The 18,148-nt window shown below is 46.9% G+C and overlaps 1 protein-coding gene across 1 annotated transcript in view; it reads right to left on the bottom strand.

Annotated features, from left to right (window-relative positions):
* LOC138666636 (uncharacterized) overlaps window positions 1-18,148 on the bottom strand; it is a 211,209-nt gene that overhangs the window by 179,609 nt on the left and 13,452 nt on the right. Inside the window, exons 6-12 of the mRNA XM_069754831.1 lie at window positions 17,144-17,646; window positions 16,871-16,949; window positions 15,198-16,796; window positions 4,678-4,738; window positions 1,194-1,358; window positions 987-1,110; window positions 806-903 (exon numbers count right to left, since the gene is read on the bottom strand). Of these exons, the coding sequence (XP_069610932.1) occupies window positions 806-903; window positions 987-1,110; window positions 1,194-1,358; window positions 4,678-4,738; window positions 15,198-16,796; window positions 16,871-16,949; window positions 17,144-17,646 (2,629 nt within the window). The remainder of the gene's footprint in view (window positions 1-805; window positions 904-986; window positions 1,111-1,193; window positions 1,359-4,677; window positions 4,739-15,197; window positions 16,797-16,870; window positions 16,950-17,143; window positions 17,647-18,148) is intronic.

Raw genomic sequence — 18,148 nt, 5'->3', positions numbered from 1 at the left:
AGGTGACGAGGTTAATTCGTTAGCTGGCTGCTCTATTTAACTCCACCTAGATCATTGCTCCATGCCACCTGTCAATGTTCCAATATTGGTCTAGTTCGCTCCTGGATCGTTCTTGTGACCTGTCTTCCCAGCAGAAGCTAAGTTCCTGCTTGTTTTTGTCTGTTTGCTATTTTTTCTGTCCAGCTTGCTATTTTGATTTTTGTCTTGCTTGCTGGAAGCTCTGGGACGCAGAGGGAGCGCCTCCGCACCGTGAGTCGGTGCGGAGGGTCTTTTTGCGCCCTCTGCGTGGTCTTTTTGTAGTTTTTTGTGCTGACCGCAAAGTTACCTTTCCTATCCTCTGTCTGTTCAGTAAGTCGGGCCTCACTTTGCTAAATCTATTTCATCTCTGTGTTTGTAATTTTCATCTTAACTCACAGTCATTATATGTGGGGGGCTGCCTGTTCCTTTGGGGAATTTCTCTGAGGCAAGGTAGGCTTTATTTTTCTATCTTTAGGGCTAGCTAGTTCCTTAGGCTGTGACGAGTTGCATAGGGAGCGTTAGGAGCAATCCACGGCTATTTCTAGTGTGTGTGATAGGATTAGGGATTGCGGTCAGCAGAGTTCCCACGTCTCAGAGCTTGTCCTGTATTATTAGTAACTATCAGGTCATTCCGTGTGCTCTTAACCACCAGGTCCATTATTGTCCTCACCACCAGGTCATAACAGGGGTAGTGGGGGGCATTCTAGTCTAAATCTTGCACCAGGGCCTATTAGACTCTAGTTATGCCACTGCTGGGAAGATTACATGACACCTTCTCTCCATCTACCTGATGATCCTGAGGAACATTGGGATCTTCTTGTTTACAGTCCTGTGGGAGAAGAGGACGGGGACATCGCTCTGGTGTTGTCTTCTTACTGGATAGAACTGGAGGAAACACAAACAGGGACTGAATTCATTCTTTACATACAGATAATTATAGGCCGTGTGTATTTAGTCCTGTCTATTACCTGGTGATGTGAGGGGCTGGGGAACCTCCATCATGACGTCCTTGTACAGATCTTTGTGTCCTTCTAAATACTCCCACTCCTCCATGGAGAAATAGACGGTGACATCCTGACACCTTATAGGAACCTGACACATACAATGATACCGTCATCCCCCCGATCCCTCCATAGCGTTACTGTATAATGTCCCAGCATTCCCAGCAGTGTCACCTCTCCAGTCAGCAGCTCAATAATCTTGTAGGTGAGTTCTAGAATCTTCTGGTCATTGATGTCCTCATGTATCAGGGGGTGAGGTGGAGGCCCTGTGATTGGGCTCAGGGGTCTTCCCCATCCCTCAGACACAGGGTCCTGACAGCGCTCACTAGAGGTCTTCTTCACTACTGTGTAATCCTGGTTATGGAGAGACACATTAATAAACCTCACTACAGACATTTCCAGAGTCCTCACCTCTCCAGTTCTGTCCATCTGTTATTCCCATAGAAAAGAATGATGTAATGTGATGTCATCAGAATCTCTCACCTCTCCAGTAAGCCGGAAGAGGATCTCTAGGGTGAGGTGTAATATCCTCTCCGCCATCTTGTCCCTGTCCCTATCCATCCTTGTAGGGTCACTCAGGAGAATTCTCTTATATAGAAGATCTCCACTGAGAGGATCCGATATTGTAGGGACCTGAATGGGGAGAAGATGACGATGTAACATCATAAAGATCCCATGTAAGAAATCTCCGGAGCTGTTACCGGCGTCACATGATCACTACATCCAGTCATGGTCCCGTCCTGCCCCCGGTATAACACACAGTCCATTATAGTCACATACAGAGATTTATCACCGGCTCAGCACTGAGGAGGTTAATGTCCCCTGCAGCCAGTAATGGGGAATCTCCAGCACCTACTTCCACCTGCAGAGCCGCACACCACATATATGGCTGTTCTGTGCGCACAGGACCTGTGATGAGGTCACAGGAGGGGAGGAGTCAGGGGTCACATGATCAGGGGCCTCAGTGTATGCAGGACTCTGCTGTGCTGGTTGTCATGGTGCTGGATGAGAGGAAGTTTTTCTGTGGGGTCAGGAGGGGTTTACAGGGTGGATGTAGCAGAGCCGCGTGTGTACGAGGTGTGTGGAGCGGAGCCGTGTGTGTACGAGGTGTACGGAGCGGAGCCGTGTGTGTACGAGGTGTACGGAGCGGAGCCGTGTGTGTACGAGGTGTACGGAGCGGAGCTGTGTGTGTACGAGATGTACGGAGCGGAGCCGTGTGTGTACGAGGTGTACAGAGCGGAGTCGTGTGTGTACGAAGTGTATGGAGCGGAGCCGAGTGTGTATGAGGTGTATGGAGCGGAGCCGAGTGTGTATGAGGTGTATGGAGCGGAGCCGTGTGTGTACGAGGTGTACGGAGCGGAGTAGCGTGTGTACGACTTCTGGGGTCAGGAGAAGTTTACAGATTGTATGTTATTAGTTACAACACAGAAGTTGGATAAAAAAAATAACAGTGGGGAAAAAAAAGTATTTAGTCAGCCACCAATTGTTCAAGTTCTCCCACTTAAAAAGATGAGAGGCCTGTAACTGACATCATAGACCACAACTATGAGAGTCAAAATGAGAAAACAAATGCAGAAAATCCACAATAACCGAAGAGTGGTGAGTGCCATCCATTATTTTCTTTGGTTATTGTGGATTTCCAGCATGTTTTTTTCCTATAGATTGAGCACCTACAGCGGTGTTTTTGGAGGCTATATGGCGTTCATGATTTAGTGTAGTTAACCTCATTTCATTACTTTGAGGCAAAGGCGATGCAGTGGTGCCAAACACTTTACTGCTGTTGACTTAAATCCAGAAAATCACCTTGCCTGATTTGGTAAGATTTATTTTGCAAAATATGGTGGAAAATAAGTATTTGGTCATCTAAAAACATGCACGATCTCTGGCTCTCACAGACCTGCAACTTCTTCTTTGAGAAGCTCCTCTGTCCTCCACTCATTACCTGTAGTAATGGCCCCTGTTTGAACTTGTTATCAGTATAAAAGACACCTGTCCACAATCTCAAACAGTCACACTCCAAACTCTTCGAACTGTCAAAGGACACCAGAAACAAAATTGTAGCCCTGCACCAGGCTGGGAACACTTTATCTGCAATAAGCAACCAGCTTGGTGTGATGAAATCAACTGTGGGAGCAACAATAAAAAAATGGAAGACATAGAAGACCACTGATAGTCTCCCCCGATCTGGGGCTCCACGCAAGATCTGGTGGGTTCTCACACGACCCTCCAGCTGTTATCTATCCTTAAGCCTATTTGGGTTTTTAATTGTACTTCTTGTGTTGTTTGTTTAATTGTACTTGAATAATTTAAATAAAGATAATTTTTGTTTATTAATTGTGATCTTGCCTTTTGCACACTACTTTTTCTCTTTGCTTACTTATAGTGTGTGGCTAACGATCCCATTTACATTTATTTACAGCAGTGCCTTCAGTTTGCATTTAGTTTTAGATCCAGCATTGTATTCCGCTGCAGGACATGACTGTGCACCTCCTGTTCTTAGAATGACTCTTGACAAACGCCTCTGACTTCTTTAGCTAGCGATGAGCGAGCATACTCGGTAATGCATATTACTCGCCCAAGCATTGCTGTACTCGCGGTGCTCGGCGAGCGCCGAGCATTTCCGTGATTATTCAGCTGGAGATCGGGTCCCCGCCCTGCATGTTTGGAGCTCTTTAGAGCCCTAATCAACATGCATGGATTGTAATTGGCTGGCCGCATAGCGTCATCAGGTCTATATTACTATTATTATTTATTTATATAGCACCATTGATTCCATGGTGCTGTACATGAGAAAGGGTTACAGATATCACTTACAGTAAACAAACTAACAATCAGAGGGGAGAGGACCCTGCCCTTGCGGGCTTACATTCTACAGGATAGTGGGGATGGAGATAGTAGGTTGGGAGGTTGCATCCGCTCCGGTGTTGGTGAGGCGGTAGCTCCGGTAGTGGTGAGGAGGCAGCGGGGTCAGCGCAGGCTGTAAGCTTTCCTGAAGAGGTAGGTTTTCAGGTTTCATCTGAAGGATTCGAATGCGGTTCATAGTCGGACGTGATGGGGCAGAGGATGGGGGATATTCGGGAGAGGTCTTGGAGGCAGTTGGGGGAGGAGAGAAGGAGGTCTTGGGAGGACCGGAGATTACATGAGGGAAGATATCGGGAGATTAGCTCAAGCATATGGAGGAGACAGGTTATAGATGGTCTTGTAGGTCAGTATTAGTAATTTGAACTGGTCTTGGGAGGACCGGAGATTATGTGAGGGAAGATATTGAGGTTAATTCGGAAATATACGGAGGAGAAAGGTTATGGATGGCTTTGTAGATCAATGTTAGTAGTTTAAACTGTATACGCTGGGAAATTGGGAGGAGCCAGTGAATGGATTTGAAAAGAGGGGAAGCAGGAGTGTAGAGAGTAGAGAGAGATTAGTCAGGCAGCAGAGTTAAGGATGGACTGGAGAGGTGCAAGGGTGTTATAGCAGGGAGGCCACAGAAAAGGATGTTGCAGTAGTCGTGGCAGAAAATGATGAAGGCATGCACAAGCATTTTAGTAGATTGAGGGTTGAGGAAAGGATGGATTCTCGAGAAATTTTTGAGCTGGAGGCGACAGGAAGTGAAAAGAGCTTGGATGTGCTGTTTGAAGGACAGGGAAGAATCAAGGGTTACCTCCGGTATGAGGGAAAGCGTGATGTCGTTAATTGCGATGGATAGGTCAGGTAAAGAAAATCTATAAGATGGAGGAAAGATGATGAGTTCAGATTTGTCCACACTGAGTTTCAGGAAGCGAGAGGAGAAGAAGGAGGATATGGCTGATAGACACTAAGGGATTCTAGACAGCAGAGAGGTGACGTTTGGTCCAGAAAGGTAGATCTGAGTGTCATCACTATAAATGTGATACTGGAATCCATGGGAATTTATGAGTTGTCCCAAGCCAAGTGTATAGATTGAGAAGAGTAAGGGTCCTAGAACTGAGCCTTGGGGAACTCCAACAGAGAGAGGGTGGGATGAGAAGGTGGTGTGGGAGTGGGAGATGCTGAATGTGTGATTGGAAAGGCATGAGGAGATCCAGGATAGGGCGAGGTCTTTGATACCAAAGGAGAGGATCTGTAGTAGGAGGCAGTGGTCAACTGTATATAAAGCAGAGGACAGGTCTAGCAGGAGGAGTATTGAGTATTGTCCATTAGCTTTGGCTGTAGGTAGGTCGTCAGAAATTTTGCTCAGGGCTGTCTCAGTTGAGTGGTGGGGGCAGAAACCAGATTGTTGATCGTCAAAAAGTAAATTAAATGAAAAGTGGGAGGAAAAGTTCAGAGTGGACGTACTGCTCCAGGAGTTTGGAAACGCATGGGAGCAGCGATATTTGGCGATAGCTAGACATAGCAGTTGGATCGAGGGTTGGCTTTTTAAGGATAGGCATGATTGTGGCATGTTTGAAAGCAGAAGGAAAGGTACCAGAAGTCAGTGATAGGTTGAAGAGATAGGTTAGGGATGGAATAAGAGTGGCGGTGAGGTTGGGTAGGAGGTGGGATGGGATGAGGTCGAGTGCACAGGTGGTGAGGTGCGATTTGGAGAGGAGACAATTAAGCTCCTCTTCAATGATGTTGGATAGGGATGTTATGGAGTTTCTGCATTGGTCTGGTATGCAAAGGGGTTGTGGTGGTTGATCAATGAAGACTTGCCTTGTTTGGTCGATCTTATTTTTAAAGTGTGTGGCAAAGTCCTCAAGGTTGGAGAGGGGAGTGGTGGGCAGAGGAGGGAGTTAAATGTTTTGAATAACTGTTTGGGGTTATAGGATAGGGAAGATACGAGGGTTGTGAAGTAGGCCTGTTTAGCAAAGGTAAGGGCCGATTTTAAAGCTAGTATTGCCTGTTTGAATGCAGTGAAGTCGTCTTGCCAATTTGTTTTCTTCCAACGCCGCTCTGCAACCCTGGACACTTGCCGTTGCTTTTTAGTGGTGATATTGTGCCAGGGTTATCTATTGATACGTCGCACTCTGCCATGATCGAGAGGGGTGACCGCGTCAATAGCAGACACAAATGGCATTACAAAAAGCAGTGGCACTGTCTGTGTCATGGAGTGAGGATATGGATGCCAGTGGTAGAATAGAGTCAGAGAGCATGTGGGTGTCTAGGTCTGCAAGGTTTCTGCGGGGGTGCAAATGTTGCTGGACATGGGTGACAGGTGAGGAGGACAGGGATGAGAAAATGAGTAGATGGTGGTCAGATAGAGTGAGAGGTGAAGTGGTGAAGCTAGATAGAGAGCAGAGATGGGTGAAGACCAGGTCTAATGTATGTCCGTCTGTGTGGGTGGCTGAGGAGGACCACTGAGCAAGTCCAAAAGATGAAGTAAGGGACAGGAGTTTGGAGGCTGTCGACTGAAGGCTATTAGTGGGGATGTTGAAGTCACCCATTATGATAGTGGGAATATCAGTGGAAAGAAAGTGAAGAAGCCAGGTCAATAAAGGCAGTGGCCGGGCCCGGGGGTCAGTATATGACGGTCAATTGGAGGTTGGAGCGAGAGTAGATGCCGACGGAGTAGACTTCAAAAGAGGGGAGGATGAGGGAGGGTAGAGGTGGGATTGGGTTTAATGCACAGTTAGAAGAAAGGAGACAATTCCTTCCTCCACCATGTCTTTTGCCGGGGTGAGCTGTGTGGGTAAAATGGAGGCCGCTATAACACGGGGTGGTGTCAGAGGGTGGAAGTCATATTTCTGTGAGGCTGAGGAAGGCAAGTTTGCGAGAGAGAAAAAGGTCATGAATCACATGAAGCTTAATGCAGATTGAGCAGGCATTCCAGAGTGCTCCAGAGAGAGGGAGCAGGGGGGTGGGCGTCAAAAGCACAGGTTTTATGTTGGAAGGATTGCGGTAGTTCATATTAGATAAGAAGTGGTAGGAGCTGGTAGTAATGGGAGGTATGAGCTCTGGGGGTCCAGGATTGGGAGATATGTCGCCAGCAGTGAGGAGAAGCAGAGAGAGACAGAGCAGGTGGGAGAAGGAGAGTGGGTGGCTTGTTTTATGTTTTATTAGGACAGATTTGAGGTTGAAGAGCAGGATAGCAGAGGAGGTCAGGTGGGGAGGAAAGAGGGAAGGGAAGGTGATTATTTGGTTAGAGGGTGCTGAGCTTTGGGGATAGCGAAGGAGAGTGAGGATTAGTGCAGCAAACACTGTAAGGGCATATGTAAACATGGTGAAGGAGTAAGATGGGTCAATAGAAAAGCTAGATCCAAGTAATAGGAAGTGCTTACTGGGCAGACATACCTAAATAAAACAGATACATAGAGTGAGGTCCTGACTCCTGCCGTGACTAACTGACATTGAAATAACTGCAGCTTCACGATACTTTAGCTGCAGTGATACTTGAAATAACTGCAGCTTCACAATACTTTAGCTACAGTGATACTTTTGCTGTAGGGCGATGCGTGCACCCCTTGGAATGCTACTAAATGTATAGGACTGCGTAGAGCATCAGGTGAGAGGGATTGTGGGAGCTGATTTGGAATCTAGAATGACCTCCACCATGGATATACAGCAGTAAGTATTGAATACAATGCAACAAATGAATTTAGCAAACATTCAGCAGGCACTGTTATATACCATTAAAGGCAATGTTGCCGGATGATAAGAAGCAGATGACAGCAAGAAGAGATTGTACCTGTGTGAAGAGAGGAGATGGATATTAATTCCCAGCCATTGAAATAACTTCAGCTTCACAATACTTTAACTGCAGTGATACTTTTGCTACTGTGAGATACGTGCAAGACCCCACACGGATCAAGACCCCCTATATCAGACCTGGCGCAGACCTGGCACCGCCCTGCTCGGCACAGTCACCTCTGGAACAGTGTGGTATCTCCGTCAGACACCTTATCTATCTGTGAGCTACAAATTGTTGCATTTGGGACCTCCATTCAACTGTTTTGGCTGTCTGTTACCCCAGTTCTATACACTATTTTGCGTTAAAAAACCAAAAAATACAGCCGACATATTAAACAGTATGGTATCTCAATCAGAGTCTATCAGTCATCTATCTGTGGCCTACATTCAACTGTTTTTGCTGTCTGTTACCCTAGTTCTACACACTATTTTGGGTAAAAAAAAATACAGGCCTCATCTATCTTTGTCTTACAAATTGTGGCATTTCAGGCCTCCATTCAACTGTTTTTGCTGTGTCTTAGGCCGGTTTCACACGTCAGTGACTCCGGTACGTGAGGTGACAGTTTCCTCACGTACCAGAGCCACTGACACACGTAGACACGTTAAATCAATGCATCTGTGCAGATGTCATTGATTTTTTGCGGACCATGTCTCCGTGTGCCAAACACGGAGACATGTCAGAGTTCGTGGGAGCGCACGGATTACACGGACCCATTAAAGTCAATGGGTCCGTGTAAAACACATACCGCACACGGACGTTGTCCGTGTGCAGTCCGTGTGCCGTGCAGGAGACAGTGCTACATTAAGCGCTGTCCCCCCCACTGGTGCTGAAGCCGCCATTCATATCTTCCCTGCAGCAGCGTTTGCTGTAGAGAAGATATGAATAATCGTGTGTAAAATCAATATCCAGGTCCCCACCCCCTCCCACCACCTGTGCGCCCCCCCGCTGTTGTTAAAATACTCACCTGGCTCCCTCGCTGGCTGGCGCTGCTTCCTGTCCTGGCCGCACCTTCTACTGTATGAGCGGTCACGTGGGGCCGCCGATTACAGTCATGAATATGCGGCTCCACCTCCCATAGGGGTGGAGCCGCATATTCATTACTGTAAATGAGCGGCCCCACGTGACCGCTCATACAGTAGAAGGTGCGGCCAGGACAGAACGCTGCGAGGGAGCCGGGTGAGTATTTTAATCACAGCGGGGGGAGTGGGAAGCGGGGGGGGACCTGGATATTGATTTTACACAAGATTATTCATATCTTCTCTACAGCAAATGCTGCTGCAGGGAAGATATGAATGGCGGCTTCAGCACGATGCAGGGGACAGCGCTAAACTTTAGCGCTGTCTCCTGCACGGTGCGTGTGGTACCCAGTGGGCACACGGGCGGCACACGTGTGCCACACTAATGTGCCACAGAAACGCACCGGCACACGGACACGGATAATTCCGGTACCGATTTTTCCGGTACCGGAATTATCTGGACGTGTAAGACTGGCCTTACCCTAGTTATTGACTAAAAAAAAAATTGTTACCTACAGTCCAGATATTTTAAACTGTGGTTTTCCTGCACACAGATCACATAAGTTTGCTCCAGATTCAGCGATTTGAAGTGAACGTGCAAAATATTGTAGTCCATTTAAAATGGGCAAGGCACGTGGCAAGAGACGAGGAAGTAGACGTGATGGTGATGGTGCATGCAGAGGTCGAGGCCGTGGGCAAGCTGAAATTGTTCCTCAATAAACCGAATCTTCTCACCCGACCTTCCTGTCCGAATTACTAGGGGACCGCAGAACAGCACTATTGAACCCAAAGCAGTGTCAAAAGGTTGTTGGATAGCGGATAATGCTTCTAGTCACTTTGCCACCACCACCAGCACCGTCTTCCACACAGTCAAGTCTGAGTAGCCGGGAGTCTGGACCGCATATTCCTCAAACTGATCCTCCATCCTACCACCATGCCGGGTGCCTGGAGACAACTGATCCTACACGTGGACACTTCCGAACAGCTGTTCACTTTTCCATTTAAAGAGTGGGGCCTCTCGCCTGGTCCACTTGAAGCAAAGCAAGATGAGATCGCATGTAGCGATGCCCAAATATTTGAGCAGCCACGGTCACACGAAGGAGATGGTGGGAACGTGTCACAAGAGGTGGAAGAAGATGAGACACAATTGCCAGAAAGTCAGGAGGAGGAGCAGGTGGCGGAAGTGGAAGACGAGGTGGTGGATGATATAGTAACTGACCCAATCTGGCAGGAGAACATGCAGAGCGAGGACAGCAGCACACAGGGAGAGGGAGGCATAGCACCACAACAGGCAGGAAGAAGCAGTGTGGTGGCTGCATACAGAAGGCGGAAAACCGTTCCTCGTAACACCAACACAATGGAAGTTACCATTCCAACTTTTAGGTCTTCCCAAGTCTGATTGTTTGTTAAAGACTGTGCTAATAACCCCAAACAGGACATTTGCACCACCTGCCATGCCCGCATCAGCTGAGGTAGTAAAACTACCAGCCTGATCACCACCAGCATGATCAGGCACATGGCAGCAAAGCACCCGACTTTGTGGGCAGAACCCCAGGCTCCAGGAATAGTGTCTGCGGGTGACACCACTGCTTCTTCCACTGCTGTGCGTGCAAGTCAATCCCATGTCCACAGTGAATGCGAAGATGCCTCCTGCCCTGCACCTGTCGTTGCCCACACTCAACTAGCACCATCATCATGCACATCCATGTCCTTGTCCCAGCGCAGTCTTCATTTGTCCATACCCCAGTCATTGGATTGCAAGTGTAAATACGCAGCCAATGGCCAACATTACTAAAGTCACACATTTCTCATCTGCTTGCGCTCGAAATGTTTCATTTTAGGCTCATGGAGACGGATGCTTTCCGCAACCTGATGGCGGTGGCCATCCCAAGGTACCCGGCTGCCACTATTTTTCCCAATCGGACCTTGGGATGGAACACGTCATCCAGACGCCGAGGATTGTGGGCCCTATGTTAATCAGGGTTGCCCCCACAGTCTACAGCTCCTGCACCTCCTCCTCCTCTTCAGTCTCCATCTCCAAAATGAGCACATCAGTCACAAGCTGGAAGCACCACCATTAGAACACGAGGGTGAATGTGTTCCGTGATGCCACAGCCAAGTAATTTTTTTCAAGGGTGTTTACACAGTATGTTGAGGTGTACTACCCCCTGGGGGAAATGTTTGACAGCCCATATACTTAGTGTATGGGCATTTCAAGTATAGGAGACCCACTCCTTTATACTAGGAAAACATTTTTCGGAGGCCATCATCTACATTTCTTCCGTGGGGGATTGGAGTACGTGCTAATTTCAGGCAGGCCTTGTATCCAATTCATGGGCAAACTTTAGGTGACTTAAAAAAAAATCATAATAATGGGAACTTTGGTTTCACCTCGCCATGCAGTACGTGTGTTCAAAGGATTATTGGGGTGCATGTAATTTTGGGGCAGTGCAAGCCTTGCATTCAATGCTTAAATGAACAGTATGGGAGTAACAAATGAATACTGGGAACTTTGGTTGCATGTGGTCATCCATGATGTCTGTTGAATGGGTTGTTGGGGTGCACCCAAATTGTTGGCAGCCTTGTCACTCACTGCATATGCAATAACAGTATAAGGGACCCACTGTTTAATAATGGGAACAACAAAGCATAGCTGGCTGATGGCTCTCTAAGAAAAGTGTGGGCCAACTGCTGGTCCTACAAAAATAGACTTTGTGACTTTCAGAGTCCCTCCTTCATAAATTAAACAGAATGTATCTGATGATGTGTCACATACCACATGGCCAAATAAGGTTGTAAAATGTTCAAATGACATTTCCCAGTGAATGCATTTGTCTTCTTTGAAACAATGCTAAAGTTGAAGAACGCATCAAAAATGCTACGTGTGAACATAGCCCAAGTGGTGGAGGAACATTTTTGTTTTGGGTTTTTAATTTTGCCTTACATACAAATCATTACCATGGAAAGGATGTTCCTTAAAGGGACACTGTCACCTGAATTTGGAGGGAACAATCTTCAGCCATGGAGGCGGTGTTTTTGGGTGTTTGATTCACCCTTTCCTTACCCGCTGGCTGCATGCTGGCTGCAATATTGGATTGAAGTTCATTCTCTGTCCTCCATAGTACACGCCTGCGCGAGGCAAGATTGTACTACGGAGGTCAGAGAATGAACTTCAATCCAATATTGCAGCCAGCATGCAGCCAGCGGGTAAGGAAAGGGTGAATCAAACACCTAAAAACCCAGCCTCCATGGCTGAAGATTGTTCCCTCCAAATTCAGGTGACAGTGTCCCTTTAACATATTTCCCAGCAAAATACATTTTGGTTTCATTTTTGTATGTTTTATTGTGTGCCTGTAAAAGTGGCATAAGACTCTGACAACATTGTTCACAGCTGTGACATGGGAGTTAGAATTGCTTCCAGGGGTATTCCCCATGATGTTCCCATGTTATTTGAGCACTGTTTCCATCAACTTCAGATGTTTTTAGACCCTAAAAGGACCCCCGGTTGAGGTCGCGGCAAAAATGCACGGTTTTCCCATAGATTTACATTGGGTTTGTTGCTCGGGTCGAGCACTCGAGCATTCCAATTTGCTAGACCTGAGCAACGAGTATCCGAGCATTTTAGTGCTCACCCATCACTATATTCAATACTTTTCCAACATCTGGCGTAATAGTACGCTGATGTCGGACTCCCTCCCTTTGCTGTGGGCTCCGGCAGTGAGCCCACATCTTTCCTGGCACATGGCAGCTGTTTTGAACAGCTGACGTGCACGGAACAGACTCGAATGGAATCGCCACCAACCCATGGCTATTAACTGTTTAAATGCCACTGTCATACGCTGACAGCGGCATTTAACATGTGCTTCTGGCAATCGTGCTGGAAATCCGCCCACTGGTGACCCCCGTCACGTGATAGCGGGTCATCGGTAGGTTGGAATGACAACCAGAAGTCTCCTGGAGACCTCTATAGTTGTCACTGCCGGCTTGCTTTGAGCGTCGCCCTGTGATCAGTGCTCATAGCAAGTAAGTAATTCAGCTGCATATAGGCGATCTGATCATCATCCTGTATGTAGCAGAGCCGATAGAGTTATTTCATAATCTAGTCTCTCATGTAGATTATTGAAGCATGCCAAAAGTTAAAAAAATGTTTTTAAGAATATAAAAAAATAAACGTTAAAATCACCCCCCTTTAGCCCCTTTCAAAATAAAAAAAAAAAAAAAAAAAAACATACACATATTTGGTATCGCCACATTCAGAATTGCCCAATCTATGAATAAAAAAAGGATTAACCTGATCACTAAACAGTGTAGCGAGAAGAATTGTCAATACGCCAGAATTACGTTTTTTTTGGTCACCACGACATTGCATGAAAATGCAATAACGGGCGATCAAAAGACCGTATCGGCACCAAAATGGTATCATTAAAAACAACAGCTTGGCACGCAAAAATAAGCCCTCATCCAACCCAAGATCACAAAAAATGAAGACGCAATGGGTATCGGAAAATGGCACAATTTGTTTTAACAAAGTTTGGAATTTAGTGGTAGATCAGATTTAGCATTTAGTGAACCTAGCAGAAAAGCAAAACAAAAAATAAGTGTGAGATTGCACTTGTTTTGCAATTTCACCGCACTTGGAATTTTGTTCTCATTTTCCAGTACACGATGGTAAAACCAATGGTGTCTTTCAAAAGTATAGCTCGTCACGCAAAAAACAAGCCCCACATTGCCATATTGACTGAAAAATAAAAAAGTTATGGCTCTGGAAAGAAGGCAAGCGAAAATTGAAACCGCAAAACCAGAAATACCACCGGGGGTTAAGGGTCTAATTGAGGAGTTGCTTGTATTCATAGAATCTGTTTTCCCTGGATGTTTTTCCTCAGTCCAATCTCACCACCACTGTATGTCATAAATGTTCAAAGTCGATCACATCACTTTATGCTCCCATTATACTGTAAATTCACTTTGCAAATGTTCACAGAAAAGTGATCAGTGGATTTCCTGCCGTACTCTGGAGTCACTGGTCACATTTCTATTCACAAAAGTTTCTATTAAAAAAGTTTCATTGTCTCTAATAAATCGACTGTACAGTGTATAATACCGGTGGATAAAACAAGACTGAGGACTGGGAAGCATGTTCGCAACCGGGCCCGTGCAGGTGGGTGCCCAGCTGAAGCCAAAACAATATTCAACTGCATGTGTGTCCGTGGAAACACATTCAGCTAAAGTTTATTGCGGCTAAGAAAGCCGTTGGGTCAGTATGCAGCAATATACACTGCCGGCCAATCTAAGGTCAACAGCTGACATCGGCGTGCACATGACTGGGTGTGATGATTTAGGGTGAAAAAGTGGACCCTCTGGACCACGGCAACGAACCCCTCACGGACGAGCTAACCAGATGGACCACCCCCTATACAGGGAGAGTTAGGGGCAGGCCCATGAGGGACTATCGACAAGGGAGCTGGGGGATCAAGACGGAAAAGAAGGAACACTAGGCTGACGAGGGTGACAGAGGCTAGGGAAGTGGAAGAACCCAACAGAAAACACAAGAGATACAAGGACACAGAGACTGACAGGAGTACCGTAGAGACACAGGAGCTGACAGGTACACCGCAGGGACACAGGACCCGGCAGGGTACTGCAGAAACGCAGAGGCAGGCGGGAACAAGGCAGGAACACGGGAACGGACTGGGTACAGGAGAGACGGGGAGACTGGCAGGAGCAAGGCAGGAACACAGGAATAGACTGGGTACAGGAGAGACTGGCAGGAACACAGGACACCATGGGCAGCCTAGGGCAATAGAATACACAAATGACCATAGGCACAGGAGATAGGAAGAGGAGAGTATATATATCAGTGCTGCGCATTACCTTCGGGTGAGCGTCCTCGAGAATGATATAGAGGACATGGCAGAAAGCGCAGGAGGGAGACTTGAAGTGCGCATGCGCAGAACTGAACCTGGCGTGCGCGCGCACTCGACGAGCAGCAGGAGGTGGGAGCGGACACCGAAGGGAACATGCTGCAGAGGAGGAGCCGCGCTGGGACGCCGAGGACAGGTAAGTATGAGAGGACGCCGCGGCAAGCGGCGGCGGCAGCGGTGTAACACTACCCCCGTCTTTATGCCACTTCTCTTTAAGGCTGGACAAAAACCTAGCCAAAATTCGGGGAGCCTGAATGTTCTCCAAGGGCTCCCAGGACCTCTCCTCAGGACTAAACCCCTCCCAGTCAACCAGAAATAAAGTTCTACCCCTAAGTTTTTTCATAGCAAGAATGTCTTTTACAGTACCTCAAAGACATCATCCGCGGAAATAGGTGAAGGAGAAGAAAGAGTTGAAGCATGAAACTGATTAAAAACTACAGGACACATGAAAAGCATTGGGAATACAAAGAGAGACGGGTAACTTAAGCTTAAAAGAAACATCATTAATGCGAGTCAACACCTCAAAAGGACCTATATAGCGGGGACCCAACTTATGCAAAGGGATTTTAAGGCGAATAAATTTTGAAGAAAGCCAGACCTTATCCCCGGATGGTATATAGGAGAATCTAGACGCCTTTTATCTGCATGTTTTTTCATCCTAAGTTGAGCTAGTTCAAGAGCGGACTTGGTCTCCTGCCAAACCCTGGAGAACTCACTAGACAGAAGATCAGCCGCCTGTATGGTAGAGACAGGAGGAACCAGTAGAGGAAGACCAGGATGTTGACCATAGACGATAAAAAATGGAGACTTGTTGGAAGCTTCACTGGGATGATTATTGTAGGAAAATTCGGCCCATGGTAGTAAATCAGACCAATCATTCTGATGGGCATTGGAAAAATGACGGAGATAGGTCACCAAAGTCTGGTTAGTGCGCTCCACTTGGCCATTGGACTGTGGATGATAAGCTGAAGAATAGTCAAGCGAGATGTTCATAGACTTACAGAGTGATATCCAGAATCGGGCAGTGAACTGGACTCCTCGGTCAGAAACAATATGTTGGGGTAGACCATGAGCACGAAAAATATGATGGAAGAAAATCTTCGCCAATTCCGGAGCAGAAGGTAGACCAGGAAGAGCAATGAAATGGGCCATTTTAGAAAAGCGATCCATGACCACAAAAATAACGGTGCAACCAGAAGAATGAGGCAGGTCAGTAATTAAATCCATTGATAAATGTTGCCACGGAGAACAAGGCACCGGTAGAGGATGTAGAAGCCCAGAAGGTAAATGCCTAGGAATCTTATTCTTGGCACAGGTAGGACAAGAGGCAACAAAACTTTGGACATTCTTAGACAAAGTTGACCACCAGTAGTAGCGAGAAATCAAGAGAAAAGTCTTTTTGAAACCAGCATGTCCAGCCAGTTTGGAGGCATGACCCCAAAGTAGGACGCGTCTCTTGTCTCCCTCAGAAACGAAAGTCTTTCCCGGAGGCAAAGGGGAGAAAGAGATCTGAGCTACCGTGATGACTCTGGCTGGATCGATGATGTGCGTAGGCTCCTCCTCAACATCCACCGACTGGAAAGACCTAGATAGAGCATCAGCTCTGGAGTTTTTATGACCTGGCTGGAAGCGAAGCTCAAAGTCGAACCGGGCAAAGAACAAGGCCCACCTGGCCTGTCGAGGATTTAATCTATAAGCAGAACGAATGTATGCCAGATTCTTGTGATCCGTGTAAATTACAAAACGATGTAAGGCTCCCTCTAGGAGATACCGCCACTTTTCCAGTGCCACTCTGATGGCCAAAAGTTCCTTGTCTCTGATGGAATAATTTTTCTCAGAGGAAGAGAAGATCTTGGAGAAAAAGCCACAGGGCACAAGATGACCAGAAGAGGATCTTTGAGAGAGCACATCTCCGGCTCCGATAGCAGAAGCATCAACCTCAAGGATGAAGGGTTTGTTGGCTACAGGACGTTGAAGTATTGGAGCGGAGGAAAAAGCTTGCTTGAGGGATCGGAAAGCCTCTTCAGCCTCAATAGACCATTGATGAGGGTTAGCACTCTTACGAATCATAGAAGAGATGGGAGCAGATAAAGAGGAAAAATGAGGAATAAATTGCCGATAGTAATTTGCGAATCCCAGGAAACGTTGAATAGCTTTAACTCCAAGTGCAGCCAGTTGAGCACAGCAGAAACTTCTCCTGGATCCATATGCAGACCAGCATCAGAAATGATGAAACCCAAGAAAGGTAGAGATGACTGTTCAAAGACGCACTTTTCAAGTTTCGCGTATAGTCGTTTCTTCCTTAGACGTAGAAGTACTTGCCGGACATCTCTCCTATGGGAAGACAGATCTGGTGAGAACACAAGAATATCATTCAAGTATACTACAACACACTACAACTATACTACAACTACTGTGGGTGCATTACATAACCCGAAGGGCATAACCAAATATTCGTAATGGCCGTGTCTGGTGTTAAACGCAGTCTTCCACTCGTCTCCAGAATGGATACGAATCAAGTTATAGGCTCCTCTGAGATCCAACTTGGTGAAAATTCGTGCTCCACGCAGACGATCAAAAAGTTCAGGAATGAGAGGGAGAGGATACTTGTTTTTGATTGTGATACTATTGAGGCCTGGTAGTCAATGCATGGACGAAGAGAACCATCCTTCTTTTTGACGAAGAAAAAACCAGCTCCAGCAGGAGAGGTAGACTTTCGGATGAAGCCTCTGGCTAGATTCTCTTGGACATATTCGGACATGGCTTGCATCTCGGTAGGGGACAGAGTGTAAATATGACCTCTTGGAGGAGTAGAGCCAGAGACTAGATCTATGGGGCAATCGTACGGACGATGTGGTGGTAAAACCTCCGTCTCCTTCTTGTTGAAAACGTCCGAAAAGGAGCGATAGGCCAACGGAATGTTCTCAGAGACTGGAGCAGACTGGTAGGAATTTGCAGGCTTGACAGAGAGTAGGCACCTATTCAGACACGACTGTCCCCAACGTAAAACGTCCCCCGTACGCCAGTCCAGAGTGGACTCGTGATTTCTGGGCCAGGGAAGCCCGAAAAGGAACGGATGAGACAGAAAAGGCAAAACAAAAAAAGCCTATTTCTCACGGTGAAGAGCTCCAATCTGAAAATCAACCTCCTCCGTGACCAGGTTGACGGTCTCCCACAATGGCCGACCATCGACAGAAGCTATTTGTCTAGGAGTTTCCAAGGGTCTAACAGGAATCCCAAGTTTGTTAACAAGCTCTAGTTGAATAAAATTTCCAGCCACTCCCGAATCAATATAGGCCTCCAAAGAAAAGCTACAAGAACCCAAATGCAAAATAACTGATAGAATCAGGGGTGGAGAGGAATCACGACTACCTAGGGAGGCTTCTCTTACCTGACCTAGGCGGAGACGTTTCCCGGCTTCAGGGGACAGGAATGCAGAAGATGAGAGGCGCTGCCACAATAAAAGCAAAGACCCTGTGCGAGACTCTGCTTGCGGTGATGCTCGGCAGACTTAAGACGATCAACCTGTATAGGTTCTGGAGAAGATGT

Source organism: Ranitomeya imitator, chromosome 2, assembly GCF_032444005.1.
Source record: "Ranitomeya imitator isolate aRanImi1 chromosome 2, aRanImi1.pri, whole genome shotgun sequence".
In the NCBI taxonomy this organism is placed as follows: Eukaryota; Metazoa; Chordata; class Amphibia; order Anura; family Dendrobatidae; genus Ranitomeya; species Ranitomeya imitator.
Note: the sequence above shows the minus strand (reverse complement) of the source record. Positions and strands in the feature narration are given on the sequence as shown.